This window comes from Aphelocoma coerulescens, chromosome 6, assembly GCF_041296385.1.
Source record: "Aphelocoma coerulescens isolate FSJ_1873_10779 chromosome 6, UR_Acoe_1.0, whole genome shotgun sequence".
Classification (NCBI taxonomy): Eukaryota; Metazoa; Chordata; class Aves; order Passeriformes; family Corvidae; genus Aphelocoma; species Aphelocoma coerulescens.
In genome coordinates, this window is record NC_091020.1 from 17,628,431 (window position 1) to 17,643,951 (window position 15,521).

Below are 15,521 nucleotides of genomic sequence, written 5' to 3' on the forward strand. Positions count from 1 at the left end.
CCACGGGCTGCAATTTCACACTCCACAGCACATTCCCCCTAAAGCTACTTTCTTTTTTTCCCATCTAAGACCCCCTCATGTCTCCCCCTCTCTCTTTCTCTAGCTCTTTTGTGAGCCATGGGTGGGTTGCATGTCTGGGGGATGCCGGGGCCGCGAGGAGGCCGGCGGCCGGGCCCTGCCAGCGGGGCGGGTGCGTGTGTGCACCGGGGGGGGCTGCGCTCCCCCCTCTCCCTGCCTGCTGCTGGCTTTTCCCTTCTCTGCATTTGTTTGCCCTGAATGGTAATAGCCCACGTGTGCTGCTCTTTATTCAGTCACCGACACTTTAACCTCTCCTCTTTACAAGAGAGCGTTTGCCACAAAAACGAGACAAGCCGAAGACCTTTTGCAGCCTCATTGAGGAAAAAAAAAAAAGGAATAAAAAGGAAAGGAAAAAAAAAAAAAAGAAAGAAAGAGTGAAGGGGGGGAGAGCCAACAATGTGAAGAGACACTTCTGCAACAAAGCCGCCTCTTAGCGCACCGGGGCGGCCGGAGCTGGGGCGAGTCTCCAAGCCTCCCGGGCCACAGACATGTGGGGACAGGGGCGGCCTCAGCACAGGCCGTCCCAGCCTGCCCCCTCTCACCCTAAGCAAGCAGGCAGGGAGGGGGCACACGGCTCCCAGCACCGAGCTGGGGTCTCGGTCCATCCCTGCCCCCGAACCTCGCACCCAGTACGGACTGGAGGAGCCCCGCTGCAAGCGGGGTCCCCAGACCTGTCTCCCGTCGAGGCGGCCTCCGCGGGCCGGCTTCTCCCACTCGCCACAAAACTCCTGCCACCGATCTCTCCTTTTGTCTGTCTCACAGTCCCAGAGCCCCTCCGGTCGTCTGCTTGCTCATTTCTTTGCCCCGGAGCGGAGGAGCGGGCTGAGGGGTTTCGTGCTGCTCCTCTGACCCAAAAACGAACTGGCCCAGATGTGAACCCTGCCTCTTTCGTGATAGGAGACTGTCCCACTGGCAAGGCCCTGCTGTCTCTTGCCTTTGCCCTGGGCTGCCGCTGGGGTAGAGGGGTGGGAGCCCCCCTCTACTGCCTCCTCCCCCCTACGCTGGAGATGTCTTTTTTTTTGTCCTCTAATTTCTCCATAAAACTCCCGATGAGTGAATTAGACGCTTATTAAAGTCTCCTTTTAATCAGCAGTAGTGGGAGATCCTCCCTCCCTCTATCTGCCCGTCCAAGGTTAGTTTGCCTCAGGGCGATTTGCAAATGTTAGGATTTACAGTTATCACACGCAAAAACATTTATATAACCCCTAACTATAATACACCCATAAAAACGGGGAGGGAGCGAAAACTGCTGCGGATCAGCGAAAAACCCTATGGCTTGCCCATTAAAGTCCCCGGAAAGGGTAATTCCAGCAGTCAGAGGGGCCAAAGTGTGGTAATGACTGCCTGGGATTCACATCTCCAAAAATGATCGCACAAAGAGACCCGCCGGGGAGAGGGGCGACCGCTTCGCTCCACTCCCTCCGCAGGGCTGGCGGGGGAAGTTGGAAGCAGACTTCTTCACACATGCCTTAGAAAGTCATAGATACGCCTCGAGACTGACTTCCTTCCTTCCTTCCTTCCTTCCTTCCTTCCTTCCTTCCTTCCTTCCTTCCTTCCTTCCTTCCTTCCTTCCTTCCTTCCTTCCTTCCTTCCTTCCTTCCTTCCTTCCTTCCTTCCTTCCTTCCTTCCTTCCTTCCTTCCTTCCTTCCTTCCTTCCTTCCTTCCTTCCTTCCTTCCTTCCTTCCCGTATACTTTTCCTTCCCAGCCAAGCTGAGCCCAAACAATTTCTATACACACACGAATCCACCTCCCCGGAGAAAGTTGCTGCTTTTCTGGCAGCGCTTCCCAAGCCCTGTTGTGAGCCCTGCCTCTGACCCCCACTTCCCTCCGCCACGGACGGCTCTCCGGTCCGATGGGATGCGCCGGGAGTTGGGTCGGGGAAGGCAGGCTCGTTTCCACCGCTAAACAAAGGCTGGAAACGCACCAACAAAGGACCTGGCGCGGCCCCTCCGCCCCGTGCGAGAGCCGCAGGTGAGGGCTGGGGCTTGCCCGGCCGGGCGCGGGGGGTCCTGCTTGCGGAGCAGTGCTTGAATCGGCGGCGGGGGGGAAGACGCGAGTCTGCAGGGCTTCAGGAGAAAGTGGTCGTAAGTTGGTGGGGAAACTTTCTTCCCCCTTCCCCTCTTTGTGCGAAAGCCGGGAAAACGGGCGAATTTAGCTCTCTCTCCTCCTGTGCCATTCGCAAAGAGGGGCTCGCTCCTTCCCTTCCCCTGGCTGAGAGCCGCCAAAGCTCAAGTTAGACGCCTAATTAAAAAAAGTGGCAGGAAGACTCATGCCTCTTTAACATCAGCTGTTAATGGCCTCGGAGTTTACTGCCTCTGAGGAGGAAGACACAGAGGGAGAGCCAGAGGAATGAAGTGTGCGGGGAAACGGAGGTGCTGAAAGAAGTGGGGGGGGGGGGGGGGGAGGGTGTCAGCGTAGTGGAGGAAGAGAAAGAGAGACTAAAGGAAAGGTGGGGGAAATGGAGAATTCTAACTTATAGAGAGGAGCTGGAAGGTGAAGGGGGCGGGGAAGGACTGAACTGTGAGCCGACACCACATCCTTCCAGTTTCCCTGGCTGCTTCATCTGGGCAGCTCGGGAGTGATGCGGAGTCAGGGAGCAACTGTGCGGGCGCGGGAGAGTGGCACGCAGTGAGGAGAGAGGACGAGCGGATCCGGGATGGAGGACGGACAGAGGGAGAGGGGTTTTCCGAGCGCGAAGCGTTGTTCCCGGGTGTTTGCCTTTCCTCCTCCTCACTCGGACCCTGGTACTTTCCTCCTTTCTCTCCTCTCTGAGGTTTGCAAACCAAACGTCACCAATCAATACGAGCCCCGGCTCTGTGGGTGTGTGTGTGTGCGTGTGTGAGCGTGGTTGTTGATCCTGACCTGCTGGACTTCAAAAATCTGCCTCTTCTGACTCCCTCCCAGCCTGTAAGTTCAGAATTACAACCTTCTACATCTATGCAAACTTTTATTTGTCGGAGAAATCCTTTCTCTAGGAGAAAGAGAAATTGTCACCATGTGAACGGCTGATTTCTGACACACGGGGCTTTACCCTCCCCCAGCGTGGGGAAAAATATCTCCCGTGGATGTCTTTAAAACTGTGCACAATCCATAACTTTGGCAATGTATATGTAGTGTTATTTCTGCAAGGCAGTTTTCCAGGGTTAGAGGAGGTGGTTGCATTCTGCTAAATGGATCCTTTGTGGTGAGTGCAGATTTATGCCCAGTTTTGATTTATAATTAAATTAGCTTCTAATTTGCAATATGTGTGTCTGTGTTTTAAATGTATCTAATCTGTGAAATTGAGGACCGGGGCACTTTAAATGAAAATCTACCTTTTGCCTCAAGGCTTTCTTTATGAAGGGATAGCCGGGAGGGCAGCGTGCAGCAGGAAAGTGAGGCTGTAATTTCCATTAGGAGATGTCAATCAATCTTTCTTTTCAATACATCAATTAATAAATCCGATTGGTGCTGCGGGCTGCTCCCCCTCCCCCCTCGCCCCCCGGGGCACTCTTTTTGGCCGGATGGGGAAGTGTGAGGGGAAGGCAAACTTTGGCAGGGAAGTCCCCGCAGGCAGAGCCCGACCCGACCCGCCCTCCCCCCCTCCCCTTCTCCCCCGCTCCGGCCCTGCGCGGGGCTCCGGGACCGGCTCCAGCCTCGGCGCGGCGCTGGGGGCGGCAGGCGAAGCCGGCGGGACTCCCTCCGTCGGCTCTCGGGGTTTGGCAGAACTAAATTGACACAACTTGGTGAGATACGGTCAATTTTTTTTCGCCCCCATAGTGGGGGTGTGCACACGCGGTTAGATCCGGGCCCGGGACCCCCCGTCTTAGTTGATTTATATTTAGGCTTCACTTATTTAAACGACCCTCCCCCACCGTCCCACCCCACGCAGCTCTAACCCAGGCAATAATATCATCGGTTTGATTGGTTATTTTCCAACGGAACCGCAGCCCCTAGCTTTAATTTTTCACAATTAAAAAGCAGCCGGGATGGAGGGAAACTCCTCCAGCCTGACAGCTCGCCCTAGCTCTCCCTGATGTTAGCGTATGCTCAGCACCTACAAATTACCGGGGAAATGGGGAAACAGGGTATTTCTTTATTACTATTTTTTTAAAACGGGCAGATACAGTTATGCCTCAAATTTAGCAATTACACCGATTCTCCTTTATTTTCAAGTGGCGCTGGTCGTTCAGCAGAATGTCACCGTGGTGGGCAGGCGGGTGGAAGCCCGAGGACAGCCCGGCGCAGGAGTGCCCAGTGCCCACTTGAGGAAGGTTGGCCGGGCGGGGACAGGGCGTGTGTGGGGAAAGGGGACAGCGCCGGCACAGGGCGGCACTGAGGGCCTCCCGTTGTGTCTCTGCTCTTAGAGCTTCACAGTCAGGAAAACCGGACAAACAAAACTAATTCAATGTGTCGCCTCTCCCTGACAGAACACACACGTATTTTATAGAAATCCGGCTGACTTTCCTGAACCCACGACCAATGTAAAAAAGACGCTCAGAAGGAGGGAGAACATCCTCAAACTACTCCGTTGCCATCGTCATCATCATCATGTCCGTTTGATTTTAAAACAGCACGATAGGGAGCACGCTTTTACTGAACGCTGTCTCCTCAGCTTTCTTCCCCCCCCAACCACACGGCTTTGTACCCTCAGATTTGCGGGCTGCTGCTGCCGCCGGTTTGAGTTGCTCGACACAAGCAGCGTTTTGCGTGTCTCCAGCGAGAGGGGAAATGCTGGGTGAACAGAGGGCTGCGAGCGGGAACACGGGGGCTGCGGGGCTGAACTTCGGGAAGGAATGAAGTAAAAAGAAGAGAGAGAGAATGAGAGAGTCTCCCAGGCAGCTCGATCCCATTAGCTCCGTCCTTGGGTTGCATATTTATACGGTCTAGGAGGTGAACAGATGGACTATCAATTTAATTCCATCTTCAACACCATCAGAGATTGATTTTCTACTCGCTTTTAATTTTGCCATAATTAATTAGATCATTACAACTGTTTTCTATTGATCTCCCTATTTAAACCTCAGATGCAAAGGGACTTCGGCAGATCCTTTAAAAACACAGAAGGGAAAAGGAACAGAGTGGTTTGCAAACTTTCTGAAGGTTTTTTTCAGTTTTGGCTTAGAAGATTTTTGGTGCAGAATAGCGAAAAAGCGCCTCTGTAGCCTTTTCTTTTAGGAGGCCTTTTTCGTTGCCTTCGTAATTTTCCTTTACGTTTTGGTGAATCTTTGTCATATTTATATATAGTATACAGCATATATAATAGATTTAATTGGTTCGATTATGAAAACATAAGCTTGTACGTGTATATGCATATATATATATTCACACACAACGTGTTTAATATTGAGATTTACAGAGGTGGTGCACACACATTTATATGCGGGAAAACTATCGACAGAAGAGATGTTGTTTTCTGAATGGCGAATATTTTTATTTGTCTCCCATACGTGTCTCTCTGTTTGTGCACTTGAATCCCTCTCTAGGTGGGGGATATTTCACCCTGCGACTCCATCAAAAATGACAAAGGAAAACCGGCGCTGCTAGCTCTGGTTCCTAGCCTCGGTTGCCGGCACCCGCCGCAGCCTTTCTTTTCCAACCCTCCCCTGCAGCAAACGACTGGCAGCCGGGGCAACAGCACGGCTCTGTGCTGGCAGCCGGTGAGGTTTGTATTTTAAACCTCTATGTCCTTTTACCTCCAAAAATCCCTAAATTAAAAGCTCTGTTTATATACTTAATTTGAGGGAACCAAACCGCGTAATTGTGCTTTTACCGCGAGCGGCAGCGCCGAGGAAAACCTCTCCGGCGGGGTTTGTTTGAAGCTTTGTTTGCAAATCATAAAATTGCTCACTGGGAGACGGGGGCGATCCGGAGACGCGTCCGTCGGCGGGGCAGGTTTGGGGTCCCAGAGGCAGCCCCCGCTCGGGGGCGGCGCGGTCCCGGCCCCCGCCCGCCGCAGCCCCGCGCTTCGGCCCCGCGGAGCCCGGGCAAGGCGCTGGGCTGCCCGAGGCGGGGACAACGCGGATCCAGAGCCAGCACAGCGAGCAAAGTTTCCCGAGGTGGGGAGGGAGTCGTTGGCGGAAGAGTTTAAGCAATGCCCTGAACTTTCTGCAGACGGGAGGGACCTCCGCGTTTGGGGCAAATCGACAAAGGCCGGTGGCAGGGGCTGGCTCGGCCGCCCGGGGAACCCGGGGGAGGCGAGGCGGAGCGCCCGGGGCCTCTGGCGGCAGGACCGGGCCGGGAGGGAAGGGACCGGGGCTCGGACCGGCTTTCGCTCGCGTCTGAGGGCTCCGCTGCGGATCCTTGCGAAGCTCCCACGGTAAACACGGTGGGAACTCGGCCTTCCGAGGGGTACTGGAGCGGGCACCCAGTAAGGAAAAGGGTATTTATCAGGTGAGATAGCAAGTGTTAGAGGGAGATCTGGCGAGGAGAGGAGGGTGTGTGTGGAGGAGAGCAGAGGCAGGCTGCCTCCTGCCAAAGGAGGGAGTTGGGGGTGACGGTCTCATCCCTCCCTGCTGAATATTCAGCGCCCCCCCGCCTTACCTGCTCTCCCTGAGCTCTGAGCCATGGCTCCTCTGCCTAATGGCCCGTCTCCCCGGGACGGCTGCAAGCCAGTAGATCCGCCGCGGCCTTTTCTTCGCTTTCCTCCTCCCCGCTTGGGTGTCTTGCTTTCCCCCGCTGACTTTCGAGATCTAGGCGCAACCACCCAAAACTAAACGGTTTAGATAACAACACACACACACCAGAGCACCACCACCACCAAAAAAAAAAAAAAAAATAGCCAGCCACAGAGAAAGAAACGCCGCTCTACTGAGCCGGGACAGGCTAAAAGGAGGGGAAAATAAATAACAATCAAAGCAAATGCAGCGCTGCTGCTTATAAAAGTGGAGAGGGACTCACCTGCTCCAGTCTACCAGGGCTGTGCAGCCAGGGAAGAAAGGGGCTGGGGGGGGGGGGGTCCCGCGGGGATCCTGCGGGAGGGGGGACAATGCCTGGACTTTGAATCTGCTTCCCCTTGCCCCCCTCCCTCAAGCTGGCTACCTGTAGGGAAGTCTTGTTGCAACAGCAGATTAATTTGTTGTCTTATTACCATAAAAATGTGCTCGGAGAGGGGCTGGCAAAGGAGAGAGGGACGCGGGACAGAGGAGGAACTTCCTCCAAGTTGAAAAGGGAGGCGGTGGGCTCAGGCTGAGGGGGGAGCGCGTCGGGGACGGGGTGGGAGATTGGTCTAGATGGTGGTGCAGCCCACCCGGGAGCTGGCAGCTCTCAGCTCGGGGGTCCGGGCAGACTCTAGGTGGGGTGGCGGGGGACGGGGATTCCACTGTTTAGTTTGGAGGCAACGGAAGGCAATCCTGTGAAGTCTGCCTCTGTGACGCTTAGCTTTTTGCCTCTGAGAGATTGTCCATCCATCCATCCATCCATCCATCCATCCATCCATCCATCCATCCATCCGTCCCTCCATTTATCTGTCCACTAGTCTCTTTTCTTGCTCTTACCACCGCGTTTTGGTAAAGGCTTGAAAATAAAAAAATAATAAATAGAAAAAAGCTGCGAAGAAAAGAAGAAAAATTCCCAGTGCTAAAGACATCAATGAACGAATATTTTTCTTTCTCTCTTTCTACCCCCCCTTTCTATCTCCCCATTGATTGAAAGTCTGTCTCAGCTCCAACAAGGAGTCCCAGGAAAAATGAACCATTCTGCTATCGATTCTTCATTAAAATTACATTTCTGCATTTGCTAAATTGGTTTTAAAAAGCTTCCCCTGTTATTATTGTCTTGTCAGAGCCGGCGGTGCTGGGCAAACAGTATTTAAAAGCTTGGGACCTCTCCAAGATGAGGCTGTTGGGGGTTATGTGTGTGCATGTGTTTCTTTTTCTAAAGTGTTTAGGAAAATGTTAACAACGCGGACTGGCGAAAAGCACGCCCCAGAAAAGTGGAGAATTTTGAAAATAAGGAAGGTGGAGGGAACGCTTTCCTTCATATCACTTAAAAATCATCGATTGCCTCTTCAAGCAAAGAAAAAATAAGTTTCATTTTAAGTATTAAAAAGGGGCACTAAAAGTCAATAATTGCAGCAACGAGTATTTGCCTCAGACGCCGTCTCCAGCCCGGTCTGCAGCAGCCGCCAGATCTGTCTGGAGCGGTTCCTCACCTCCCTGCAGCCCGAGCCCTGCTCGGAGCCGCGCTGAAACGCTTCCTGGGTGAGATGTGTAAATAAGTCCAGCTAACCCTGACACATGCATCAGATTCCTCCGAGCTTACCCCAACAAACCCCACGGAATCCCCGTCCTGCCTCTCCAGACTGGTATGGGAGAAACCCAGAAGGGACTCTGGGAGATTTACTTTGAATTCTGCAAATCTCTCTCGAAAGAGCAGGGAAGCAGAAATGTCTTCCTGATGTGTTTATCCCCTAATCAGTTCATTAGTTATAAACAACATGACATTAGAAGTTAGGAGGCAGTTGATATTAATTTTTATTTAACTAGTTGATGTTTAATCCGTCACGCCAGACTGCTTAGAGAGAGCTGCCTGACACAAACCAGTTAGAACTTCATACACCGCGATGATCGGCCGGGCATTGGGACAAACAAAACTGCGGCGGGGGGGCGAGGAGCAAGGAAACAGAAGGGAAGGGAGCAAGGGGGAGAGGAGCAAACCCGGGAAAGAGGGGAAAAAGCAGCAAAAGAGAATGGAAAATTTCCCTTTCTCTGGATAAAAGTGTTTGTGTAAATCGGCAGAGAGAGGAAGGAGGGGGCCGAAGCATGAAAAATACCGTCAGGAGGCTGAGCCGAGCGGGCCGAGAAGGGCAGGTGCCCATGCCAGCCACCCCTGCGGGCGATGGGGCGGGTCGGCGGGCGGCCCAGGGGCTTGGGGCGGGCTTGGCGACCTGGCCGGGGCTGCCTGGGGGTCCAGCCCCTCGGGGGGCAGCAGGGGCGAGGTGCGGCTGCGCGCCGTCGGGCAGAGCGGGGGGCGCCGCCAAGAGAGTCCTCTCTTAATTAAAAGGGGCACAGGTTAATTAGCACGAGGCTGGCCGAGGGAGAGCAGCAACACATGGTGGGGCCGGGATAAACGGGAACGGGACTTTTCCCGGTTTCCCGGGGTGTAACAGTCGTCTTCGGTGTCAGACTGCGACCCTTAAGCAAGGAGCGCAGGTGCTGCTACACATAAAAGGAGTGAACGATTATGGGTACCTTAACGGACACACATCTCTTCCTACCTTAAATCCGTGTTGAAGTATTATCTAACTCGAGTCTAGAATTACAGACTTCCCTCTTAAAATTTCTTGTTTCTCTCTTTGCAGCAAACTGGTGCCCCACAAATGGTTATAGAGTACTTGTTTGGCTCTACACCGTCTCTATATACGTGAATCTCTGCTCTTTACCCACCGACCCTGCCGACACGTTGGACGCCCGCCCCCGCCTTTGCTCCCGAGGGGAGCACCAAGCATTATCCCAACACCTCCCCCTTCTGTGGTGGGACCCCCGGCGTTTCTTCCCCCGCGTGAGTGCTGCTGTGCGCCCTCCGTGTGCCCTTTCGCTCAGCACTGTTCAGAATGTATGAATGCGAGCTATTACAACTATATCTGCATGTATTTCACAATTAAAACATTTCTTGGCGAACCAGGAAAACCCTCGGCAGCAGCTCGGTGCGTTGCTTGCCCAGGACGCCTGTTCCTGCATGCGGCAGTAGCCGTGCGACTGTGACTACAGGGAAAGTGTTCTACGACACATATTTTAATATCAATTTCTATTTTAATCAATCACCCCAAACATCTATCTGCTGGATAAAGGAAATAGTTCGCATTCCGAAGAAAATTGCCTGCTTTCCTGCAGTTAATAGTTAACTCCGGAATAGAAAGTTCCCAGGGAAATGCGGAGGCAGAGCGAGCGCGGCTCTCCCTGCTCCCAGCCAGCACCGGCCGCCGCTTCCCTCTGGCCGCGGCCGCTCGTACCACTAGGGAAAATCTCCCCGCTCCTCCGCTGCGGGCTCGGGCTCTGGCTGCCTGCACATTTTAGGAAAGAAACCAGGACGGAGTGTTTTAAGGAATAAACTCCTGATGGGGCTGTGGTGTGCAAAAGGAAGGCAGACAGGCTCTTTCCCCATAGTCCGAGAGAGAAAGTGGTGCAACAGGTAATAGGGCAGACACTAGCGACACGGGGAGCAGGGACGCTTTCCAATGACGAGGGGAAATGCACATCACTTGGCTGTCTGGCTTGAGAGCATCGTAAGGAAACGAGTGCCTTGTCCTTTGTCCAAGGTCTCCTCTCCCTTTCTGTGAGGCAGGGTGTGCTTTGAAGGGTGGAGAGGATATTAAAAAGAGGACCTGCGGAGGAACCGGCAAGGGACACGCAAGGACAGAGGCGAGGCTGGACCCTGGCCGGGGGCTTCGGCACTCGGAGGCCGCTCCCTGCGGTTCGTCCGGTCGACAGCCGTGCACGGGCAGACCCAGCCCTTTCCCGAGAGTTTCGGGGTGACTTCAGAGGTGCGGGATGCCCGTGTTGCTGCCGCTCTGTCCCGCACTGTTGCCTTAGTGTTGGGCTGGCCACCTGGTGCTTTTTCGTGGTGATGGCGGAACGGGGGAGGACAAAGGGAGAGGTGAGAGGAGCAGAGCAAGGAATGGGCCTCTCCCCTGGTCCGGGGCCGTCCGTAGAGGCTGTGAGATGAGCAGGAGTACTTCGAACTACCAAAGTTGCAGGGATGCTGCTGGCACGGGGAAAGGCTGCTTTTCCCGTGGCTGAGCTGGTGTCAGAGCAGCGGAGTGGGAAGGGGTTCGCGAGAAGTTTGGGATGGGTGGGGTGAGTGCCTGGGAGGAGGCGGGTTAGGGTTGCCGTGGGACGGAACCCGCCCGGGCCGCCCGGCCGCCCGCGGGCTGCAGGGGCTATCGCTGCCTTCGAGTTTCTCCGGCGGGGTGTCGGGGTGCTGGCGGGGGTGGGAGGTGAGCGGGCGGGATGGAGCCAGGGTAGCTGCGCCAGGCGACGTCGGTGCAGGGCTCTTGGCGTGAAGTTGCCGACCGGGACGTGGCACAGGGAGGGGTGGGCTGGGCGGGCGTACCGATGGCGCCCCGGCGCACGAAACCCGGCCGGCTGCGGGAAGCCGGGTCCCCCGCCAGGATCAGGCCAGGAGCTCCTGCACCGGCTCGGGGGCAGCCGGGAGGGGGGCGCAGCTCTGTTGGCTCGGGGCTCCCGGCGCCCCAGCAGCAGGGCGGCCCCGGCCCCGTTGCCGGCGGGGCGGCCGGGCCGCGCGTCCCGCCAGAGGGGGCAGTGCAGATCGGCGGTGCCGGGCACGGGGCTCCGGCCTCGGCCCGGCCGGGGGGCTGCTGCCCCAGCCCTGGAGCCGGGGAGCGTTTATCCCTCGCTGCCCTGTGATGACGTTTAGATTCAAAAGCGCTTCCCAGGATGTTTCCACGGCCCCGGCTGGTGGTCCCGGCTGGAGACGGTGGCTGGCAAAACCAGGTGAAGTCTCCCGCGGTCGGGGCTACCGCACCCCCTGCACCGGGCTGGAGGCGGGCGGGCGGCAGTGCTCTCCCGGGAGTTGGGAAGAGTCGGTGTGATTGCTTATTCCTTCTCCAGGTAGTTCGACACAAGTTTCTATCTCAAGGAAGGGGACCCGACAGCCAGACGGCCTGCGGGCGCCCTTGTGCTTAGGGACAGCCTGGGTCCGCAGGGGCCGGGAGGTGCCTCGGGGCTTGGGGAATCTGGAGAGTCCCAGCGTGGATTAGGATAGGAATGAAGTAGGTGGACACGTAGGCGGGGGGCTTCCGCTCGCTATTGCCAGAACTGGAGAAAAGGAAAGGAAAAATGGAAGATCATGTAAAAACCATGAGAGACTGGGAACGCAGGGCAGGCCCTGGGCCAATGTGCAAAAGGAGGTGAAAATAAAAGAAGCATGGAACTAAGTGAGAAGATGGAAATCAGGGTGAAGGGGTAGATAGAGAGACCAACATTGATCTTTACTAATACTAGAGAAAAAGGTCTGAATAAGGACGGGGACGTTTAATTTGATGATGAAAGGGGGATGGATGGATGGATGGATGGATGGATGGATGGATGGATGGATGGATAAATAAACAGAATGTGCGAAAAAAATAGAACATATGAGAAGAAGAAAACAATCCCCCCACCTTTCTAGCGTTTGTGGATAGAAAGAAGTGAGTGAGAGGGCAGAGAAGAGAAAGGATAAGAGAGGAAAGGATAAAAGGAAAAAGAAAAGAAAAGAAGTAAAGAGGTTTTTAAGAGCCGTCAAACACTTGGTAGACATGAGAATTAGAACAGAAAAGCTGAAACATTTATGGCAGCCTGCGCCGAGGTGATTTCCCCATTGGCATTTTATGGAGCTCCTAAATCTCAGCTTAACGCTGTTTTGAGCTGTAAGAATTGTTTTCCGCCACACTTTTCTTTTTTAGGTTCCCTTCCAGTTTCCATTGCGAGTGCCCCGGAGCAGCTGCCCCGCGAGCAAGCGCCTCCCGTCGGGCCGACGATCAGAGGGCAGCGGGCGCTGGCCCCTCCGCACCAGGGAGGACGCGGCAACTCCCGGCTCTCCAGCCCTGGCCGGCCTCGGCAGCCCGGGGGGACCAGCAGGAGAGGCTCGCAGCTGCCTCGCAGGCGCCGGTGTGGGCCGGTGCGCAGATGCAACAGTTCCCCGGCACGTCGAGGGAAGGGAAGAACCTGCTTTTCCCCCGGGCACGGTTTTCTCCGGGATGGGGAGGGAGCAAAGGACGGCACGGCTGGGCTGCCTTGCCGGGTTGCTTGCTCTGCAGCTCTTGCCGGGCGCGGGGGCGAGGGTTGGGGAACGGCTACGGGAACAACAAAAAATAGACCTCAAGGTGCAAGAAGTGAGGGAACAGTGGTTCTCCCTTCCCAGACAGCCTGTTCTTACACGTCGTCTCCACGTCGGTGGAAAACTCCAAACCTCGGTGGAAAACTCCAATACTCCAGGCACTAGTAAAGATAAGAGTAACAATAATGACAACAATGACAATGTGTTTCCGTATATTAAAGCACAGAAAATAAATATCCTCCTACATCCGCTGCCTCCCTGGTCCCCGGATCTCTTGAACGCGCTGAGTTTTCAGTATTTTGGAGGCTGGAGTAGGTTTGAGAGAGGAACACTGAGTGGAAGAGTAAAAGCCGGGGGAGATGTAACTCGTGTGCCTTTCACCTTTTCCCGGGAACACAACCATTGTCCTTGTGACAAGAATCTCTGTTATGGTCTGGGAGCTGTAGAGAAAAGGGAACTTTGCAGGTCTGTCTCCTAACTCTGCTGCGGGCAGCTCCCTCCTCCCCCCCACCCCCCCTTGCCCCGCAACCCCGGCAGCCCCCGGGCTCTGAACCAGTTGATATAAAAGTGTGTGTGAGGGGGATAAAAGTTCCAGTCTCTCATGAGGGGAGAAGGCTGCAGGGGCAGAAGCAAGTTAATTTCCAGCCGATTTCTCATTACTCTTCTTAACGCCTGTAAGGGAGAGAAAATTAGGCACACAGCACACGTTTTGGCCACTTCATAAAAAATGCAGATTTGAGAGATGATGTGAAATGTGCCCTCGAGTCAATGATTAAAGATAGCTGACTACATTTTTTTTTTTTCTATTTGGAGTTGAGATGAGAAATGCCCCTGAGCTCTGTAGGTCCAGAAAGGGTCCTTTAATAACTGATAAATTGTCCCAAGAACTCCCTCTTCCCCTCTCCCCCCTCCGCGAGCACCCCCCCGGCCTACACCCTCCACCGTAACACGTCGTCGACCGTCAGGGGAGAGATGCAATCCGCTGCTCTTCGCCCGGCGATCAGTAGGTCTCGGGGGATTACTTCCCGAGCGGTCCATGTCTGCGAGGACAGGGCCAGGCGTAACACCCCAGCGAGTGAGTGCAGAAGGGTGCGGCCACTCCTGCCTCGTCCCACTCCTATCAGTAACTTTCACTCTCCACTATCCCCTTAGCTTGTCAACTTTGCCTGCGAGCCGGCCAAGGGACAGAGGTTCTGGTTCAACAGCATTAAAGATTTGCACTTAAAAACACTCGAGGGAGGAGATGACCAGTCTGGAAAGAGGAGTTTTCACATCTCTTTTGGAAGCGGAGAAAGTTAAAGCTAACGGCCACGGGCATCTCTGGCAGTTGTCATCTCTCCCCGATTGCCAGAAGTCGGGTCTTCCTCCAAGTTTCCTAATAAAGTTTTGTCATCGACGAATGTCCATGTAAAGGGGAAGCACTCGCCTCCCCCTGCCACGGCCACTCCTAAGCGGACAAAGAAGCATTTGCCGAGCCCTGCCAGGGGGAGGTTTAAAAGCACAATGCAGAGAAACTGCCAGGAAGAGCCCTGATCTGTCTCTTCCCTGCCTGGCGTCGGAGGTTACAAAACGCCCGGGCTGCTGGCTTCCAGGACTGGCATCGTCGGTGGAAACAGGAGTTAGGAATGCTGAGGGTGTGGCGAAGGAGAGCAGTGCTCTCCAAAAAGGTGCTTCAGTTTCTTTCTGAAAAGCATCCTTCCCTGCGGTCCCCACCACAAACTTGAGAGGAAGAAAAAACAGAAAGGGAAGGAAAGATAAGAAGAGAGAGGGGATGGGCTGGGGGGGATAAAATCAAAGCTTTCCAGCCCGCTGGAAGAAGAAATGTGTATTTCTTTTTTCTAAACACTTCTAATTTTTCAAACCAATTGAAAAGAATAAAATGTATAAAGAAAGCAGGGATGCAGTTTTCCAGAGCTCAGCTGCTGAATAACTCCTCATCAGCAGCACCGATTTCTTTGATTAATCCCGAGGTCTGAAGTAGAAGCAGTTCCAGTGTGATACCTTACACGCCAATATGCTTCTGCTTCCCTACTTTGTTAGACTCGTTTATGCGCATTTTTTTAACAATAATTTCGACTCCTTTCCCCCTTAATAAATCGATTTTTGAAGCGGTACCTGGTTTCTAATTGCCCTGAATAAATACCTTTCCCCATCTCCGGTTTCCTAAGTCCAATGGCACCCCGGTGGGAAGGAGGTCGCAGGCACCAGGCCGGGGGACCGGACCACCCCAGCTTCTGGCAATTTCCTCCTGCTCTTTAGTCAGGAACTTGTAATTGTAATTTCGTGTGCGAAACGGTGCAGACCGACATTCACTGTCTTAATGGGACTTAATGTAACTGTACGCGATCCTTTATGCAACCATATATCTAACGAGCGCTCTCGTTGCTAGACGTATTGCCAACTCTCGGATTCCCTGTGTAACTATAAGTATATATGTTATGTTCACAACTACGCACATATACCCGAAATAGATACGTCTGTGGAGAGGAATACGTGGCGATATATAAGAAATTTATAATATAAACCCGAATCTTTATATCAAAATGAAGAGACTTTAATTTTTATATATTTTATTGCATATAACCATTTATTTTGGAGACAGCTAGGGAGCATTTACTACGTGGAGAGATGCACCTGTTTGGGGATCTGAACGGGAATGTTCCCTTGTGCTTGCATAGTCGGTGCTT

General features: G+C 54.0%; 2 protein-coding genes across 5 annotated transcripts in view; one reads left to right on the forward strand and one right to left on the reverse strand.

The window, feature by feature from the left end:
* PAX2 (paired box 2) overlaps positions 1-8,423 on the reverse strand; it is a 105,669-nt gene extending 97,246 nt beyond the window's left edge. The window contains exons 1-3 of one of the 4 annotated variants that reach the window (XM_069019496.1): positions 8,320-8,423; positions 7,554-7,572; positions 6,601-6,749 (exon numbers count right to left, since the gene is read on the reverse strand). In XM_069019496.1, the coding sequence (XP_068875597.1) occupies positions 6,601-6,625 (25 nt within the window). In that variant the 5' untranslated portion in view covers positions 6,626-6,749; positions 7,554-7,572; positions 8,320-8,423. Of the gene's footprint in view, positions 1-6,600; positions 6,830-6,957; positions 7,200-7,553; positions 7,573-8,319 lie in introns of those variants that run through there. The other 3 variants (XM_069019493.1, XM_069019495.1, XM_069019494.1) reach the window with 3 other exon arrangements.
* Positions 1-14,133, forward strand: part of LOC138112768 (uncharacterized) — a 212,212-nt gene extending 198,079 nt beyond the window's left edge. Inside the window, exons 7-9 of the mRNA XM_069020365.1 lie at positions 9,359-9,558; positions 12,461-13,276; positions 13,987-14,133. Coding sequence (XP_068876466.1) covers positions 9,359-9,558; positions 12,461-13,276; positions 13,987-14,133 — 1,163 coding nt within the window. The remainder of the gene's footprint in view (positions 1-9,358; positions 9,559-12,460; positions 13,277-13,986) is intronic.
* Positions 14,134-15,521: the final 1,388 nt, after the last annotated feature.